This window comes from Oncorhynchus kisutch, linkage group LG29 (assembly GCF_002021735.2).
Source record: "Oncorhynchus kisutch isolate 150728-3 linkage group LG29, Okis_V2, whole genome shotgun sequence".
NCBI lineage: Eukaryota > Metazoa > Chordata > Actinopteri > Salmoniformes > Salmonidae > Oncorhynchus > Oncorhynchus kisutch.
In genome coordinates, this window is record NC_034202.2 from 29219396 (window position 1) to 29238475 (window position 19080).

A 19080-nucleotide genomic window follows, 5' to 3' on the forward strand; every position below is an offset into this window, starting at 1 on the left:
ACAGCCAGTGACAGTCCTGTAGGCAAAAACAGTTAGTTGATGAGAGGTCGAAGGAGAATGGTAAGAATCATGCAAGCTAACATTTGGGCCACAAACAGACAAATAGCGGTGCAGTACAACAGTGGTGTGCAGAATGACATCTCAGAACACACAACTCGTCGACCCTTGTCACGGATGGGCTATTTCAACAGACCACCACACCGGGTTCCTCTCCGATCAGCTAAAAACAAGAAGAAGTGGCTCCAGTGGGCAGGCTGTCACGAACACCGGACAATTGAGGTGGTCCTGTTGCGTCATGCTGATGGTCGAGTCAGGATTTGGTGTAAACAGCATGAGTCCACGGACCCATCCTGCCTGTTGTCAACAGTACAGGCTGGTGGAGGTGGTGTACCGCCATCCAATCTGCAGCAACTGGGTGATGCCATCATGTCAGTATGGACCAGCATGCAAAGGGGGTTCCGACCCAGTACTATTTGAGTGTACCTAATAAACTGGCTGGTGAAAAGAGAAGCTCTGAACTATCCGTTCAGACCTTCAGGTTATGGAATATTTGCTATTTTAGTATTTCTCCAGTATGTTTCCTCAAGGAGAACGCCTCCACTTTATGTCAATGGTAATAAAACCAAAAAACAGTACAGTATATACTGCACTATACTACAATCCGCAAAAACACTACATGAATTACTGTAGTATATACCAGTTTTATTTTACTACAGTATTTATACTATAGTTAACTGTAAATACTACAGTAAATACAGTATTAAACAATTATACAGTGTAAACTAAAGTATTTATACCATAGTATACCATAGTATTTTAAATGTGACTTTTTCCACATTTTGTTGTGTTACAGCCTGAATTTAAAATGGATTAAATAGAGATTTTGTGTCAAAATACCAAATAATGTCAAGGTGGTATTATGCTTTTATGCATTTTTGTAAAGCTGAAATGTATTGAGACAATAAGTATTCAACCCCTTTGTTATGACAGGCCTAAATAAATTCAGGAGAAAAAATGAGCTTGTGACTTGTGATACAAGTCAGAATTCGACGTCCATCCATGTCGGGAGGATGTCAGGAGATGACTTGGAAACCAGGCACTAGGGGCAACAGTGAGCGATGTTATCTTCAAGTAGGTTTCGGTTTTGCTAGGGAATTGTGGACAGGGATGGCAGACGGGCATAAGCATCTGCCTCTGATTCCAAGGGTTGCAACTTCAAATCCAGCGATAGAAAGTTGTTTTTAAGATTTTTGTTTTAAGCCTATCCCAAACCTTAACCCTTACCTTAAAAATGTGGGGTTAATGCTTAAACTTAACCTTAAACACTATCGATATACCCAGTCACTACAAAGATACACAAAGATACAGGCATCCTTCCTTTGTAGCTCAGGAATTTCACTATGAAGCCAATGATGACGTTAAAACAGTTATAGAGTTGAATGTCTGTGGAGAAAATTGAGGATGGATCAACAACATTGTAGTTACTCAACAATATTAACCTAAATTACAGAATGAAAAGAAGGAATCCTGTACAGAATAAAAATATTCCAAGCATGCATCCTGTTTGCAATAAGGCATTAAAGTAAAATAAATTGACTTTATGCCCTGAAAACAATGCTTTATGTTTGGGCCAAATCCAACACAACACATCATTGAGTACCATGCGTCATATTTTCAAGCATGGTGGTGGCTGCATCATGTTACGGGTGTGCTTGTCATCGGCAAACCTTATGGAGTTTTTTGGGATAAAAAGAAACATCAAACAGACAAAATCATATCGGAAAAGCTGTTTCAGTCTACTTTCGTACAGACACTGGGAGACAAATTCACCTTTCAGCAGGACAATAAGCTAAAACACAAGGCCAAATATAACCTGGAGTTTCTTACCAAGAAGACATTGAATGTTCCTGAGTGGCCTAGTTACAGTTTTGATTTAAATAACTAATTTGAGTTTGAAGCATTTTATAAAGAATAATGTGCAAATATTGTATACTCCAGGTGTGCAAAGCTCTTAGAGACTTACCCAGAAAGACTCACAGCTGTAATCACTGCCAAAGGTGATTTATGTATTTAAAATAAATGATCTAACATTTCTACATTCAGGTTTTCACTTTGTAGATGGGTGAGATTATTATTGTTGAAAAAAACCTGATAAAAAAAAAATCAGGCTGTAACACAACAAGATGTGTAATAAGACAAGGATACTTTCTGAAGGCATTGTTTCACAGGAACCACACACTTCAGATACTGGAAACAAAAGTCACAAGCAGAAAGGTTATAAAAGCCAGCCATACAGTACCTCAGCCCAATGGCTAAGGATATCTCAAAACACACACCAAAGTCCTGCACAGAGATGACCACTTTATGTTAAAATAATGAATCAAAATATGAATCAAGATTTATTTTGTGGATTATTTTTCAAATTTTATTTTACAATCTATGACAATCTCGCATTTGTACTTTTTTTCTAGCATATTCCTAGAATGGAGATGGGGGGGGATATATTTATTGCTGAATGTTAAATGAAACACACTTCCACTGACTGAAAATAAACTGACTGCTGCTTTTCACCACCATGCACCCATATACCTTGACCACAAGTACATGCAGAGGAGAGGTGTGGAAACATGTCAAGCAAGGGAATAAAAATAAAAACCTGGCAGCACTTCTATTGGGTGAGGAGGGGGGCAAGGTTGGGGAAATATCACATTTAAACTAGAACTACTGTCTTCTTTTACATTTTTCAAACATACAAAATTACACTCAGAGTGTGAGAAACCGAAATGAGAGAAAATCCATTTGTGAGATGTCTACGTGTCTACGTGTCTTTGTCAATGTGCCTTCATCTTACAGCCGTTGTGTTTTAAATCCTACTTATTAGTTTACTTTTGACCTAGACTCATCTGATGATTTCTTTTTTTGGTTATATTTTAGAATGTATATAACCAGTTTTGCAGGATTACCAATAATCATTTCAAATGCATTGTCAGAACCATTTACTCCAACATTTTTGACAGGTATGAAATTAACTTCCAAACCTGTTAGTGACATACTTCATAACAATCAACATTATTATCCTTATCCACAAGACCGAGCAGCACTCAACATTAGTGAATGAGACCCTTTAAAGTGATTAGTCATTACTGTAGACTTGCGTGTTGTCTGCTTGGTCTGGTGCGATAAGAATTCAGTGTCAATGGACATGAATCTGTGAATGAGGAAAATTGACAATTTGAGCAAGCGCTGCATAACTGCATGGAAAATAAGAATGGATATAAATATGTATTGATATCATGTTACTTCTCCTGCACAATAGGCATTACATAGGTTTCACACAACACACCTCTTAGAAAATGATGTCATCAAACAGAGCAAAATAGAACGTTTGCATATTTTGGCATTTTATGATCCTCCAAAGTTTCACAGCTACTTCTCTTGTATTGGTTTAGTATGTTCTGCTCTACTCTATTCTATTCTGTTATATTCTGTTCTGTTCTCCACTGAGATTCCACTCTCATTTCTTTCTCTTTAGATGGGAGTGCTCAGAGGCAGAGCATGTTGGGTGTGTTCTTTATGTCCTTGGGGGGGGGGGGGGGGCTTAGTCTTAGGGAAATATTTTGGTGGAGGGAGAGGGGGAGAGAGAGAGGGGAAGAGGGGGCAGAGGGGTGGGTGGAAGTCCTGAGATGCTGTGCGAACCTTTACTTTGGCCACAGGGACACAATGGACAGGTGAGGAGGATGAGGAGGAGGCATGGGTGATGGGAGAAAGATATACATTCATGGGATGTTCTTGCTTTTAGTTTTGTCTCTTTGCATTGAGCCACTATCACTGATGGCAGGGATATCTCCAGACCAACTGAGAAACTGGCCAACGACATTTCTTCTTCAGAATCAGCCAGGACAAGGAGGCTACCATGAGACAAACCTTACCCTGGTGGGACCAGTAAGGAGCCAGGAGACAAACCATACCCTGTTGGTACAAGGAGGGGGCCAGGAGACAAACCTTACCCTGTTGGTACAAGGAGGGGGCCAGGAGACAAACCTTACCCTGTTGGTACAAGGAGGGGGCCAGCAGACAAACCTTACCCTGTTGGTACAAGGAGGGGGCCAGGAGACAAACCTTACCTTGTTGGTACAAGGAGGGGGCCAGGAGACAAACCTTACCCTGTTGGTACAAGGAGGGGGCCTGGAGACAAACCTTACCCTGTTGGTACAAGGAGGGGGCCAGGAGGCAAACCTTACCCTGTTGGTACAAGGAGGGGGCCAGGAGACAAACCTTACCCTGTTGGTACAAGGAGGGGGCCAGGAGACAAACCTTACCCTGTTGGTACAAGGAGGGGGCCAGGAGACAAACCTTACCCTGTTGGTACAAGGAGGGGGCAGGAAACAAACCTTACCCTGTTGGTACAAGGAGGAGGCCAGGAAACTAACCTTACCCTGTTGGTACAAGGAGGAGGCCAGGAAACGAACCTTACCCTGTTGGTACAAGGAGGGGGCCAGGAAACAAAGGTGGGGCAGATGTAAACACACATCAAGCAATGACATGCAGAACTCTCTACCCAACATAACTCTGTACCCAACATAACTCTCTACCCAACATAACTCTCTACCCAACATAACTCTCTACCCTCTACCCTGCGCAACCCTGGAACCCAGGCTGATCTTCACTGTGCACCTGCAGCTTTCCTCTACTGATACAATTGCTTTGGCGCCCAAGATAGCAACCAGTTGGTTGGTACAACAACACATTAGGACTTGTAACACTCACACACGCACAAGCATAGCTGTACACAAAATCCCCCCCCCCCCCCCACACAGACACACACACACACATACGCACACAAACACGTGAGTACACGCACTTACGCACACACAAACACTCCTCCCCACTCAGAGAGCAAGGACCTGCGTTGCATTGATCAGATTTTCTACTGGAGAGTCCCAAAATGATAAACCCTATAGGTGAATTATATTCATGTAAACATACACCTTATGATTAAGTGGTTTATATTGCATGATGTGGAAGGGGAGGGGTAATGTTCAAATGGGGCTCGACTCCCAGAAGAACGCAGCCTGAAAAGAAGAAAAAACAAAGCCCAAAAAAGAAAACAACAGAGGAAACATGTATAAGAAATGATGTCCATATAAGAAAGGCTACAAAAACTTCCACTGGCCCTCTGCCATCGGAATACATCAAAAGGCACCACAATATTACTCAATGTTTGAAGTTGTGAAAAAATTGGCACGTCTTTTTATACTGTAAATCAAAATGTACATATAAATAGAGTTTTCCCTATAAAAAAGTCTTTGCTGTTAACTAGTAGACAACTTTTGCTAAAAATGAAAATAAATATTTCATTTGTTTAGAATATCTGTCAGTTATATAAAATAAAAATATTTTGTATAGGTGCAGGTTTATACTATATTGATTTTCGTTGGTAGCTCATCTTCTTTCTTTAATGCGGTACATTGTCCGGTTTGGACCGTGAGTGCGTCTCTCTGGTCTGTACAGTCCCACGTGCACCGTGCCGCCCCGAAGAGTGTGACTGAGAAGTCCTACTGTTGGCCGGCCTGCAGATGGTGGAGGGCTCCGCATTCATATTCTGCATACTGAGGAAGGGCGTGCTCTCACCCTCCCCCTCCGACTCGCTGTCCATCAGGCAGCTGCGAGAGCCGTAGTCCTGTGACGCCTCGTATCCTCTCGGCGCTACGTAGCCGTTCTGTCTGGACCTCCGCAAGCGCCGACCCCCAACACCACCACTGCCGGTCCCACTTTTCTTTGGTTGTTCACGGGAGGAGAGGTACTCCTGTGTGGTCTCGTAGTCTTCTTCCTCAGCCAGCCTGTAGGGACTAGAGGGCAGGCTGCCCGTGCTGTCGTTCAGGTAGGTGCAGCGCTGCTGCCGGTAGGGCTCTTGGCGCTGGACGTCATGCAGGGGCACCTGGTAGCGCCGCAGCAGAGGCTGGTCATTCTCCGGGGGGTAGGGGGTGTGGGCGGCGGGTGGCAGGGACATGGCCTGGCTGGTGTTGGGGGAGGTGATCTGGAAGGAAGGCACCTGCGGGGACAGCGAGTAAAAGAAGTCCACTGGAGACAGGCGGGCCGGCGTTGTCAGGGCTGACACATACCTGTAGTGAGGGGGAAGGTAGGGTGGGGAGTGGGGAGCGGGGAGGAGAAGGACAGGGAGAGAGAGGACCAGGCCAAACAGCAGCAGCCCAGTTAGATGTCATGTCTAACAGAATGATGTGGGACAGGGACCCTCATCCACAAACAGCAGTAAGAGACATTATTGAGTTAGTGTGCAGGTTTGTCAGTTGTGGGTGGATGGTGTTTGTGAAATCCTGCTTGCTCAGTTTTCTACATCTTTGTTATGTTATTGAATGTGTTTAATGGTTAATGTGACCTTTAGCCTTACAGAGGGCTATATCTAAGGAAAACATAAGTGTGTGTGTTGTGCTGAGTTTTGAGATGCTGTTTTATGTTTACAGTACAGTCCCTCTACCTTCATATGTTCTATGGCACTAGGGAAAAACATAGTACCCCCTTTAGGAAAAAGCATCTGAAAGATCCAAAGGCAAATCTAAAATAAAGTGAATCACTGTTCCACTGTAATCCTGTTAAGTTTAGCACTGCGATGCTGCCTGGTACTACTGTTCAGTCAAATGTTCATTATAGATTACTGTAGCCATTTATAGATGAGCTCACTCTCACTAACTCAAACACTCTAAAACAAACATCTTAAATCTGCAATATGTACCTTTTTGGGCGACCTGACCAAATTCACATACAAATGTAATTATAGCAAATCTAAGAGGCGGTAAATCGGTTCTATGTACGTCATTTCTATGCTTCCCGTTCTTGAATATTTAACTTTCGGCTTTTGTACACCAGCTTCAAACAGCTGAAAATACAATATTTTTGGTGGTGGAAAATATATTTCACAGTGGTTTAGATGGTACAATGATTCTCTACACTATACTTGATTGTTATGTCACATAAACTTAAATTAAGTGAACTATTAGAATTTTAGCATACCAGGGAATGGCCATTTCAGCATGGTGCATCTTGAAATGAGAAATGATTGTGGTTTCCAGCTAAAATGACTAAATAAAAGTTATGTACACTTCTCTAAACCTCCTGTGAAGATGAAGATGTGTCCCTACAATAACATCTGTGCTCAATCTTTAGGCATACAGCAACCCAGGGCGAAGATCACAGAAGAGTTGACAACCACAGCCACACCAAAGATCTGCTAGCTAGAGCTCCACCCCAGAGATCAGATCTGTTGTTCTACTCTCCTTGTCTTAATGAAGTCCTTACGGTATCCACCCTCCTGTTTAGCTGCCTTACAGATTTAGGAGAGTATAGTACAGTACAGTACAGTAAGCTTGACCCAGCAGATTCTTCACTTGAGAAATACATCTGCCTGTGGCCACCTCCTGACGGATTTTATCCTCAAAAGACTCCTAACTTTAGTACAGCATCTGGATGTATAACTTAACTTGTATATACCTACCTTATCCTTCTTTTATCAGAACATGACACAAGAACAGTATACATTTCAAGACCTGGATGTCCTACAGTTAGTGGTGTAAAACACTCAAGTAAAAATACTTTAAAGTACTTCTTAAGTAGTTTTTTGTGGTATCTGTACTTTACTTTACTATTTACTGTTTTTGACAACTTTTACTTTTCCTTCCCTACGTTCCCTAAAGATAATAATGTACTTTCTACTCCATACATTTTCCCTGACACCCAAAAGTACTAGTTACAATTTGAATGCTTAGCAGGACAGGAAAATTGTCCAATTCACACTCTTTAAAATAAAATCCCTGGTCATCCCTACTGCCTCTGATCTGGTGGATTCACTAAACGCAAATGCTTCAATTGTAAATTATGTCTGAGTGCTGGAGTGTGCCCCTGGCTATCCGTAAATTTAAAAAACAAGAAAATTGTTCCGGCTGGTTTGCTTAATGTAAGGATTTTTAAATGATTTATACTTTTACTTTTAATACTTAAGTATATTTTAGAAATTGCATTTACTTTGGATACTTAAGTATATTTAAAACCAAATACTTTTTGACTTTTACTCAAGTATTTTACTGGGTGACTTTCACTTTTATTTGAGTACTTTTGTATTACTGTATCTTTTACTTTTACTCAAGTATGACAGTTGGGTTATTTTTCCACCACTGCCTACAGTAGGCCTATCTCATCATGTCTGGCTATGGTAGAGTAGTATTTGCCATTGACTCTTTCAAAGTGCCCTCGCTGGCCTCCAGGGGCCGATAGAGAGCCAGCTGTAAAACGAGGCCTCCTAAGGTGGGCACTAGAACATCCCCCAGTGCCATAACCACAGAGAGGGCCTGTTCCCTTCCCACCTGTCGCTGTGTGGAGAGTCCCCCAGCGAATCGAACGAGTCTTCATACTGCAGGCCCGGCCGGTGGGGCACAGTAGAGCCACAGTGTGCGGCACGCCTGGCCCTGGCCTCCATGCACGCAGGACTGTTGCACCTACTGGTCCCCACGGAGGACGACATCATGCCTGGTGAGTCTGAGAGGACACTGTCAGTCCGCTCCAGGCTCCATGTCCGCTCCTCGTGTCTGAGACAAGAGAGGACCAAAACATAGTGTTCAACCAGGATATGGTCCGGTGTGTAGTTCAGTGTGTATTTTTCTGTGTGTCAAAAAATGTACCTGTGATGTGTGTAGTGAGGGGGATGTTGACGGGTTACCTGTGAGTGGATGAATGGGCATGGGTAGAGGAGTTGTGAGATCTGGAGGACGCATGGCTGCCTGGGAACGAGTCCTCTGGTACATGCCCTATGACTCGCTCCGTTGCAGGCACATTCTTAGAGATGTACTAAAACACACAGAGGAAAGTGTTGGAGAGATGGTATGGAGGGGAATTGTGTAACTGCCCATCTTCATGTTGAACTTTACGTACAATACCATCACAAAGACTGTTGCTAAATCAGTGACACATTTGAAACGCCACTGATTGACCATGTGTGTGTTCTGAAAGGAGAGGTTTAGTTACTGTTGGAAGTTAACCTGTGACCTCGCTATCCTTCAAGAGAGTACTCATGCTCCACTAAAGGAATGTAAAATAATGTATGCTATGAAACTCATACGAAAACAACCCATTCACACTTCCATTCATTCACTAATTGATGACAGAAAAGTCAGTAAGGGGATCGATGGATATGTGCCACTCACATCTACCATGGGTATCTCCTCAGGGCCAGGTCCTGGGTGATTGGGTCCGTTCGCTAGGTTCCGGTTTGGGTGATCTGCACACATGTTCTGCTGCAGGTGATTGTGCATCTTCTTCCTCTGTCTCCTGTGGAGGAGAATACCCCAGTCACTCTCATAGCACTGGAGCTGAGTCAACAGTCTATGCTAGGGTCTATCTAACACACCTATACTGTCCTGGGCTGACTTACTTGGTTTTGCAGTAGGCCACCACACACACAATGCCCACCACCAGCAGAGCCACGCAGATCCCCGTGATTGTCAGGACTCTTTTCTGGTAGAGCTCTTCAGCTTCTGTGCACACACACACACACACACACACACACACACACACACACACACACACACACACACACACACACACACACACACACACACACACACACACACACACACACACACACACACACACACACACACACACACACAACACACACACACACAGAGAGAGAGAGACAGGTACGAAAATAAAACTACAACATCAGTCCCTTGAAGGAGTAAGTTTAGACATCATGGACATCCTTTACACCATGTCTCTGATGCCCTCCTGTCTCCCACAGCTTTTACACTCCTACACTAAGCAGATGTTGCTCACTCTCTTTACATGTATCAAAGTAGACATACTGTATGGATGTGTTGAAGGCTCTGAACATGAATTAGATTACAGTGAAACTCCAACCCTTCATTGTAATGGCTGTTGAACAAAAGCCAGTTGACACTAGTAAATATTCATAAATATTACTGGAATCATTATTGTTTCAACATCCTTAATCAAAAAAGATGCCTGGGGGAAAAGCATTCACTAGAAATATGCTAGACATTTCTAAATTTAGATGACTGGCATTAACTGGGAATTTGTACAGTATTCACTAGAGATGTAGATGATTACATTTGTTTTAATTACTGCAGCATTGTGTGTTGCTCGTTGTGAATGGCTGGGCTTGGTTTACTGTAACACATGTCACTGGTACGGATCACTGTAACGATCTAAAATGGAGGTCCGCCCAAAACAGGTTGGCACAGAAAAGATGTCCCAAATCTGCTACTCTGATTGTAGGAGTGCCTCATTCATCCAAGAGGTCTCTACTGACTGAAAGTCCATCAGATCAACACTCATCTACACAGAGGCCGCTCATCCTCTCACTGTCTATTCTGCTAGAGCATTTTATACAGAGGCACTCACACAAGCAGAACCACAGGTAAGGGGTCTCTGCAGGCTTTAAACATGCTCTGCATTCAATGCCTTCAAATATAAAACAAATAAATTAAGATTTTTTAATTTTCTTTTACTTTTGTTATTACATGCATTGTTACTTCTGGTTTTTGTGATCAACAAAAAAATTAACTAAAACAGATTTTGAACCTCTTTGCTTTCCCATAAAAATGTTCCTGTGAGGAGGGGAGGATGTGGCTTAACCAGGGGAGAGTGGAGGGAACGAGGGAGCAGACCAGGGGGAATAGGTAGTGGGCCTGTGATAAATAACGTAATAAAAATGTATTGCATTTTTACAGCTCCTCCCATATGAGGTTGCCTCACTCTCACCCACTTCCTCCATTCACCAGCAGCTGCAACAGCATGGGCTATTTTGACACTATAAATGAATCACCATGGATAGTATAAATAGCAATATTTCAGCCATATTGGTTGATATCTAGTGATGAAGAATTTTCCACGGTGACAGGAAACAGCAATATTGAAATTCTCTGAGTCTCACACAAATTTACCTGAATGTAGTTTGACTATTTTGTACAGTGAGGTCTCATAAGGAAATAGTAAACTATGGTATCACAGGACATTTCTTGGGAAAGGAGGTCCTTAAAGAACAGACTATTTCTTTACGCTCTAAATAAGGTATGACATGTTCATACCACAGTCACTTAATGAAAAAGAGTCTAGACACACAATGCATTCTACTTTTACAGACAGTTTTAAACCAAAGTAAAGTAATTGATGGACACAGGTAGAACAGAGCAGGTTGACTTACAAACATCTACAGTGAGGTTTCAAATGAGAGGTGGATAGAGGTTATAGGTTAGAGGTTAGACGTTAGAGGTTACAGGTAAGAGGTGGAATGTTGAGGGGATGAGAAGAATGACACAGTTAAGATGAGCAGCATGGATGTTGGGGTGGGGTGGGGGGATAGTCAACTGTAAACCTGGCATAGCATGCTAACAGGAGGCAGAGGAGGGGAGAACATAAAGCAAATCTTGGAGGAATATCCTGCCTGGTTATGGTTGATAGAGAGGAACAGGGATGTCCTATTTGCAGCACTCATCCTGATGTCCTGTCTGTGTCTCAATGATGCGGCAATGGATTCTCACATTGGCTAATACAAGTTGAAACATGGTACAGCTCACACCGCTTTTTAATAGGTGTATCATTAAACCGTGTGTGTGTGTGTGTGTGTGTGTGTGTGTGTGTGTGTGTGTGTGTGTGTGTGTGTGTGTGTGTGTGTGTGTGTGTGTGTGTGTGTGTGTGTGTGTGTGTGTGTGTGTGTGTGTGTGTGTGTGTGTGTGTGTGTGTGTGTGTGTGCATATATACAAGAGAAAGAGAGAGAATGAGAGAGAGAGAGAGCAAGAGAGAGAGAGAGAGAGGTGAATTTGTGTGTGTATGTGTGTCTTTTCAGTGTCTAAGGAAGGATTAGAAGTGATACAACTCTTACTGAGTAATGTAATCAAATTCACACTAGTGTTAACACAAACCCGGTGTGTGCTAAAGGAATCACATGAAACTAAGCACTGTTTATTCTGAAGTAAACAGTAGAGACATGGAGGCTCACAAAGATTAGTCTGATGTCATCAACCCCAGAGAGAAGATTCCAGAGGGAGTCAGAGGATAGATGGAGGGGGAATCTACTCCATGAATAGAGGATAGATGGAGGGGGAATCTACTCCCTGAATAGAGGATAGACGGAGGGGGAATCTACTCCGTGATGAGAGGACAGATGGAGGGGAAGTCTACTACCTGAAGAATCACAGATGAGAGGATAGATGAGAGGGTAGATACTCCCTGATGAGAGGATAAATAGAGGGCGAATCTACTCCCTGAATAGAGGATAGATGGAGGGGGAATCTACTCCCTGAATAGAGGATAGACGGAGGGGAATCTACTCCCTGAATAGAGGATAGATGGAGGGGGAATCTACTCCCTGAAGAGAGGATAGATGGAGGGGGAATCTACTCCCTGAATAGAGGATAGATGGAGGGGGAATCTACTCCCTGAATAGAGGATAGATGGAGGGGGAATCTACTCCCTGAATAGAGGATAGATGGAGGGGGAATCTACTCCCTGAATAGAGGATAGACAGAGGGGGAAATCTACTCCCTGAAGAGAGGATAGATGGAGGGGGAATCTACTCCCTGAATAGAGGATAGATGGAGGGGGAATCTACTCCCTGAATAGAGGATAGATGGAGGGGGAATCTACTCCCTGAATAGAGGATAGATGGAGGGGGAATCTACTCCCTGAATAGAGGATAGACGGAGGGGGAATCTACTCCCTGAATAGAGGATAGATGGAGGGGGAATCTACTCCCTGAAGAGAGGATAGACGGAGGGGGAATCTACTCCCTGAATAGAGGATAGACGGAGGGGGAATCTACTCCCTGAATAGAGGATAGATGGAGGGGGAATCTACTCCCTGAAGAGAGGATAGACGGAGGGGGAATCTAGTCCCTGAAGAGAGGATAGATGGAGGGGGAATCTACTCCCTGAAGAGAGGATAGACGGAGGGGGAATCTACTCCCTGAATAGAGGATATATGGAGGGGGAATCTACTCCCTGAATAGAGGATAGATGGAGGGGGAATCTACTCCCTGAATAGAGGATAGATGGAGGGGGAATCTACTCCCTGAATAGAGGATAGACGGAGGGGGAATCTACTCCCTGAATAGAGGATAGATGGAGGGGGAATCTACTCCCTGAAGAGAGGATAGACGGAGGGGGAATCTACTCCCTGAATAGAGGATAGACGGAGGGGGAATCTACTCCCTGAATAGAGGATAGATGGAGGGGGAATCTACTCCCTGAAGAGAGGATAGACGGAGGGGGAATCTACTCCCTGAAGAGAGGATAGATGGAGGGGGAATCTACTCCCTGAAGAGAGGATAGACGGAGGGGGAATCTACTCCCTGAATAGAGGATATATGGAGGGGGAATCTACTCCCTGAATAGAGGATAGATGGAGGGGGAATCTACTCCCTGAATAGAGGATAGATGGAGGGGGAATCTACTCCCTGAATAGAGGATAGATGGAAAGGTAATCTGCTAACTGAAGAGAGGATAGATGGAGGGGGAATCTACTCCCTGAATAGAGGATAAATGGAAAGGTAATCTGCTAACTGAAGAGAGGTTAGATGGAGGGGAAATCTACTCCCAGAATAGAGTATAGATGGAGGGGGAATCTACTCCCTGAATAGAGGATAGATGGAGGGGGAATCTACTCCCTGAAGAGAGGATAGATGGAAGGGGAATATACTACCTAAATAGATGATAGATGGAGGGTGAATCTACTACCTGATGTGAAGATAGATGGAGGGCGAATCTACTAACTGATGTGAAGATAGATGGAGGGGAAATCAACTCCCTGAAGACGGATAGATGGAGGGTGAATCTACTCTCTGAAGAGAGCATAGATGGAGGGGGAATCTACTCCCTGAATAGAGGATAGACGGAGGGGGAATCTACTCCCTGAATAGAGGATAGATGGAGGGGGAATCTACTCCCTGAAGAGAGGATAGATGGAGGGGGAATCTACTCCCTGAATAGAGGATAGACGGAGGGGGAATCTACTCCCTGAATAGAGGATAGATGGAGGGGGAATCTACTCCCTGAATAGAGGATAGATGGAGGGGGAATCTACTCCCTGAATAGAGGATAGATGGAAAGGTAATCTGCTAACTGAAGAGAGGATAGATGGAGGGGGAATCTACTCCTTGAATAGAGGATAGATGGAGGGGGAATCTACTCCCTGAATAGAGGATAGATGGAGGGGGAATCTACTCCCTGAATAGAGGATAGATGGAGGGGGAATCTACTCCCTGAAGAGAGGATAGACGGAGGGGGAATCTACTCCCTGAATAGAGGATACATGGAGGTGGAATCTACTCCCTGAATAGAGGATACATGGAGGTGGAATCTACTCCCTGAATAGAGGATACATGGAGGTGGAATCTACTCCCTGAATAGAGGATAGATGGAGGGGGAATCTACTCCCTGAATAGAGGATACATGGAGGTGGAATCTACTCCCTGAATAGAGGATAGATGGAGGGGGAATCTACTCCCTGAATAGAGGATACATGGAGGTGGAATCTACTCCCTGAATAGAGGATAGATGGAGGTGGAATCTACTCCCTGAATAGAGGATACATGGAGGTGGAATCTACTCCCTGAATAGAGGATACATGGAGGTGGAATCTACTCCCTGAATAGAGGATAGATGGAGGTGGAATCTACTCCCTGAATAGAGGATAGAAGGAGGGGGAATCTACTCCCTGAATAGAGGATAGATGGAGGTGGAATCTACTCCCTGAATAGAGGATAGATGGAGGGGGAATCTACTCCCTGAATAGAGGATACATGGAGGTGGAATCTACTCCCTGAATAGAGGATAGAAGGAGGGGGAATCTACTCCCTGAATAGAGGATACATGGAGGTGGAATCTACTCCCTGAATAGAGGATACATGGAGGTGGAATCTACTCCCTGAATAGAGGATAGATGGAGGTGGAATCTACTCCCTGAATAGAGGATAGAAGGAGGGGGAATCTACTCCCTGAATAGAGGATACATGGAGGTTGAATCTACTCCCTGAATAGAGGATAGATGGAGGGGGAATCTACTCCCTGAATAGAGGATAGATGGAGGGGGAATCTACTCCCTGAATAGAGGATAAATGGAAAGGTAATCTGCTAACTGAAGAGAGGTTAGATGGAGGGGAAATCTACTCCCTGAATAGAGTATAGATGGAGGGGGAATCTACTCTCTGAATATAGGATAGATGGAGGGGGAATCTACTCCCTGAATAGAGGATAGATGGAGGGGGAATCTACTCCCTGAATAGAGGATAAATGGAAAGGTAATCTGCTAACTGAAGAGAGGTTAGATGGAGGGTGAATCTACTACCTAAAAAGAGGATAGATGGAGAAGAAAACTACTCTGTGAAGAGAGGATAGAAGGAGAAGAAATCTACTACCTAAATAGATGATAGATGGAAGGGGAATCTACTTCCTGATGAGATGATAGACGGAGGGGGATTCTACTAAAGGAAGTAGGATAGATGGAAGGGGAATCGACTCTGTGAAGAGCAAAAAGATGGAGGGGGATTCTACTATCAGAAGAGAAGAAAGATTGAGGGGGGATCCACTCCCTCATGAGAGGATAGATGGAGGGAAAATCTACTACCTGAAGAGAGGAAAGATGGAGGGGGGGATCTACTCCGTCATGAGAGGATAGATGGAGGGGGAATCTACTATCAGAAGAGAGGAAAGATGGAAGGGGGATCTACTCCCTCATGAGAGGATAGATGGAGGGGAAATCTACTACCTGAAGAGAGGAAAGATAGAGGGGGGATCTACTCCCTCATGAGAGGATAGATGGAGGGGGAATCTACGATCCTGATGTAATGATATATGGAAGGGGTGTTTACTACCTGAAGAGTGACAGATGGAGGTGGGATCTACTTCCTGAAGATAGGATCGATGAAGGTGGAATCTACTATCTGAAGAGAGGATAGATTGTGGGGGGACCTACTCCCCGAAGAAGGATAGATGGAGAGGGAATCTCCTACCTGATGAGATGATAGATGGAGGGGGAATCTACTACCTGAAGAGAGGATAGTGGAGGGGGAATATACTATCTGAAGAGAGGATAGTGGAGGGGGAATCTACTATCTGAAGAGAGGATAGTGGAGGGGGAATCTACTATCTGAAGAGAGGATAGTGGAGGGGGGATATACTATCTGAAGAGAGGATAGATGTAGGGGGATCTACACCCTGATGAATGGATAGATGGAGGGGGAATCTACAACCTGAAGAGAGGATGGATGGGGGCGATACTATTACCTGAAGTAGGATAGATGGAAGGGGAATCGACTCTGTGAAGAGCGAAAAGATGGAGGGGGATCTACTACCTGAAGAGAGGATAGATGGAGGGAGATATATTCCCTGATGAGAGGATAGATGGATGGGTAATCTACTAACTGAAGAGTGGACAGATGGAGGGGAATCTACTCCCTGAAAAATAATAGATGGATGGGTAATCTACTAACTGAATAGAGGATAGATGGAGGGGGAATCTATTCCCTGATGAGATGATAGATGGTGGGGTAAACTACCACCTGATGAAAGGATATATGGAGGGGGAGTCTTCAAGCTGAAGAGTTGAGAGATGGAGGTGGGAATCTACTTTCTGAAGAGATGATAGATGGAGGGGAAATCAACTACCTGAAGAGAGGATAGATAGGGGAAATCTATTACCTGAAAAATTATAGATGGATGGGTAATCTACTAACTGAAGAGAGGATAGATGGAGGTGACATTTACTTCTCTAAGAAGTATAGCTGGAGGGGGAATCTACATTCCTGAAGGAATGATAGATTGGGGGGGGATCTACTCCCTGAAGAGAGGATAAATGGAGCGTGAATCTATTACCTGATGAGAGTTCTGATGGAAGGGGAATCTACTCCCTGAAGAGAGGATAGATTGAGGGGAATCTACTCCCTGAATAGAGGATAGATGGAGGGGGAATCTACTCCCTGAATAGAGGATAGATGGAGGGGGAATCTACTCCCTGAAGAGAGGATAGATGGAGGGGGAATCTACTCCCTGAAGAGAGGATAGATTGAGGGGAATCTACTCCCTGAATAGCGGATAGATGGAGGGGGAATCTACTCCCTGAAGAGAGGATAGATTGAGGGGAATCTACTCCCTGAATAGCGGATAGATGGAGGGGGAATCTACTCATTGAAGAGAGGGTAGATTGAGGGGAATCTACTCCCTGAAGAGAGCATAGATGGAGGGGGAATCTACTCCTTGAAGAGAGGATAGATTGAGGGGAATCTACTCCCTGAAGAGAGCATAGATGGAGGGGGAATCTACTCCTTGAAGAGAGGATAGATGGAGGGGAATCTACTCCCTGAAGAGAGGATAGATGGAGGGGAATCTACTCCTTGAAGAGTGGATAGAGAGAGGGGAATCTACTCCCTGAAGAGAGGATAGATGGACAGGTTATCTACTACTTCTAAGAAGATAGATTGAGATGGAATCTGGAGGGGGAATCCATGACTCAAGCTTTCATTTTGTTTATACCTGCTCTACAAATGTATAGTCCCTTAAAACCTTGCTCTCCTGTCAGATGTTCTAATATACTGTACATGTAGTGATGAGGACTGCAAATCGGGACACCCATGGTAATGTTATATGGTAATATTATAGGGAAGGTCAGCTGTAGATCAGGTAATGTTAGAGGGAGGGCCAGCTGTAGATCAGGTAATGTTAGAGGGAGGGCCAGCTGTAGATCAAGTAATGTTAGAGGGAGGGCCAGCTGTAGATCAGGTAATGTTAGAGGGAGGGCCAGCTGTAGATCAAGTAATGTTAGAGGGAGGGCCGGCTGTAGATCAGGTAATGTTAGAGGGAGGGCCAGCTGTAGATCAGGTAATGTTAGGGGGAGGGCCAGCTGTAGATCAGGTAATGTTAGAGGAGGGCCAGCTGTAGATCAGGTAATGTTAGAGGAGGGCCAGCTGTAGATTGGGTAATGTTAGGGGGAGGGCCAGCTGTAGATCAGGTAATGTTAGAGGGAGGGCCAGCTGTAGATCAGGTAATGTTAGAGGAGGGCCAGCTGTAGATCAGGTAATGTTAGAGGGAGGGACAGCTGTAGATCAGGTAATGTTAGAGTGAGGGCCAGCTGTAGATCAGGTAATGTTAGAGGAGGGCCAGCTGTAGATCAGGTAATGTTAGAGGAGGGCCAGCTGTAGATCAGGTAATGTTAGAGGGAGGGCCAGCTGTAGATCAGGTAATGTTAGAGGAGGGCCAGCTGTAGATCAGGTAATGTTAGAGGAGGGCCAGCTGTAGATCAGGTAATGTTAGAGGAGGGCCAGCTGTAGATCAGGTAATGTTAGATGGGGGTCAGCTGTAGATCAGGTAATGTTAGATGGGGGTCAGCTGTAGATCAGGTAATGTTAGAGGGAGGGCCAGCTGTAGATCAGGTAATGTTAGAGGGAGGGCCAGATGTAGATCAGGTAATGTTAGAGGAGGGCCAGCTGTAGATCAGGTAATGTTAGGGGGAGGGCCAGCTGTAGATCAGGTAATGTTAGAGGAGGGCCAGCTGTAGATCAGGTAATGTTAGAGGGAGGGCCAGCTGTAGATCAGGTAATGTTAGAGGGAGGGCCAGCTGTAGATCAGGTAATGTTAGAGGAGGGCCAGCTGTAGATCAGGTAATGTTAGGGGGAGGGCCAGCTGTAGATCAGGTAATGTTAGGGGGAGGGCCAGCTGTAGATCAGGTAATGTTAGGGGGAGGGCCAGCTGTAGATTGGGTAATGTTAGGGGGAGGGCCAGCTGTAGATCAGATGTAGATCAGCTGTAGATCAGGTAATGTTAGAAGGAGGGCCAGCTGTAGATCAGGTAATGTTAGAGGAGGGCCAGCTGTAGATCAGATGTAGATCAGCTGTAGATCAGGTAATGTTAGAAGGAGGGCCAGCTATAGATCAGGTAATGTTAGATGGGGGTCAGCTGTAGATCAGGTAATGTTAGATGGGGGTCAGCTGTAGATCAGGTAATGTTAGAGTGAGGGCCAGCTGTAGATCAGGTAATGTTAAAGGGTGGGCCAGCTGTAGAT

General features: G+C 44.4%; 1 protein-coding gene across 3 annotated transcripts in view; it reads right to left on the minus strand.

Moving 5' to 3' along the window:
* Positions 1-2403: 2403 nt before the first annotated feature.
* Positions 2404-19080, minus strand: part of nrg2a (neuregulin 2a) — a 180508-nt gene continuing 163831 nt past the window's right edge. For all 3 annotated transcript variants that reach the window (XM_031809392.1, XM_031809390.1, XM_031809393.1), the window contains exons 6-10: positions 9440-9542; positions 9213-9336; positions 8729-8856; positions 8376-8597; positions 2404-6122 (exon numbers count right to left, since the gene is read on the minus strand). In XM_031809392.1, coding sequence (XP_031665252.1) covers positions 5456-6122; positions 8376-8597; positions 8729-8856; positions 9213-9336; positions 9440-9542 — 1244 coding nt within the window. In that variant the 3' untranslated portion in view covers positions 2404-5455. The remainder of the gene's footprint in view (positions 6123-8375; positions 8598-8728; positions 8857-9212; positions 9337-9439; positions 9543-19080) is intronic.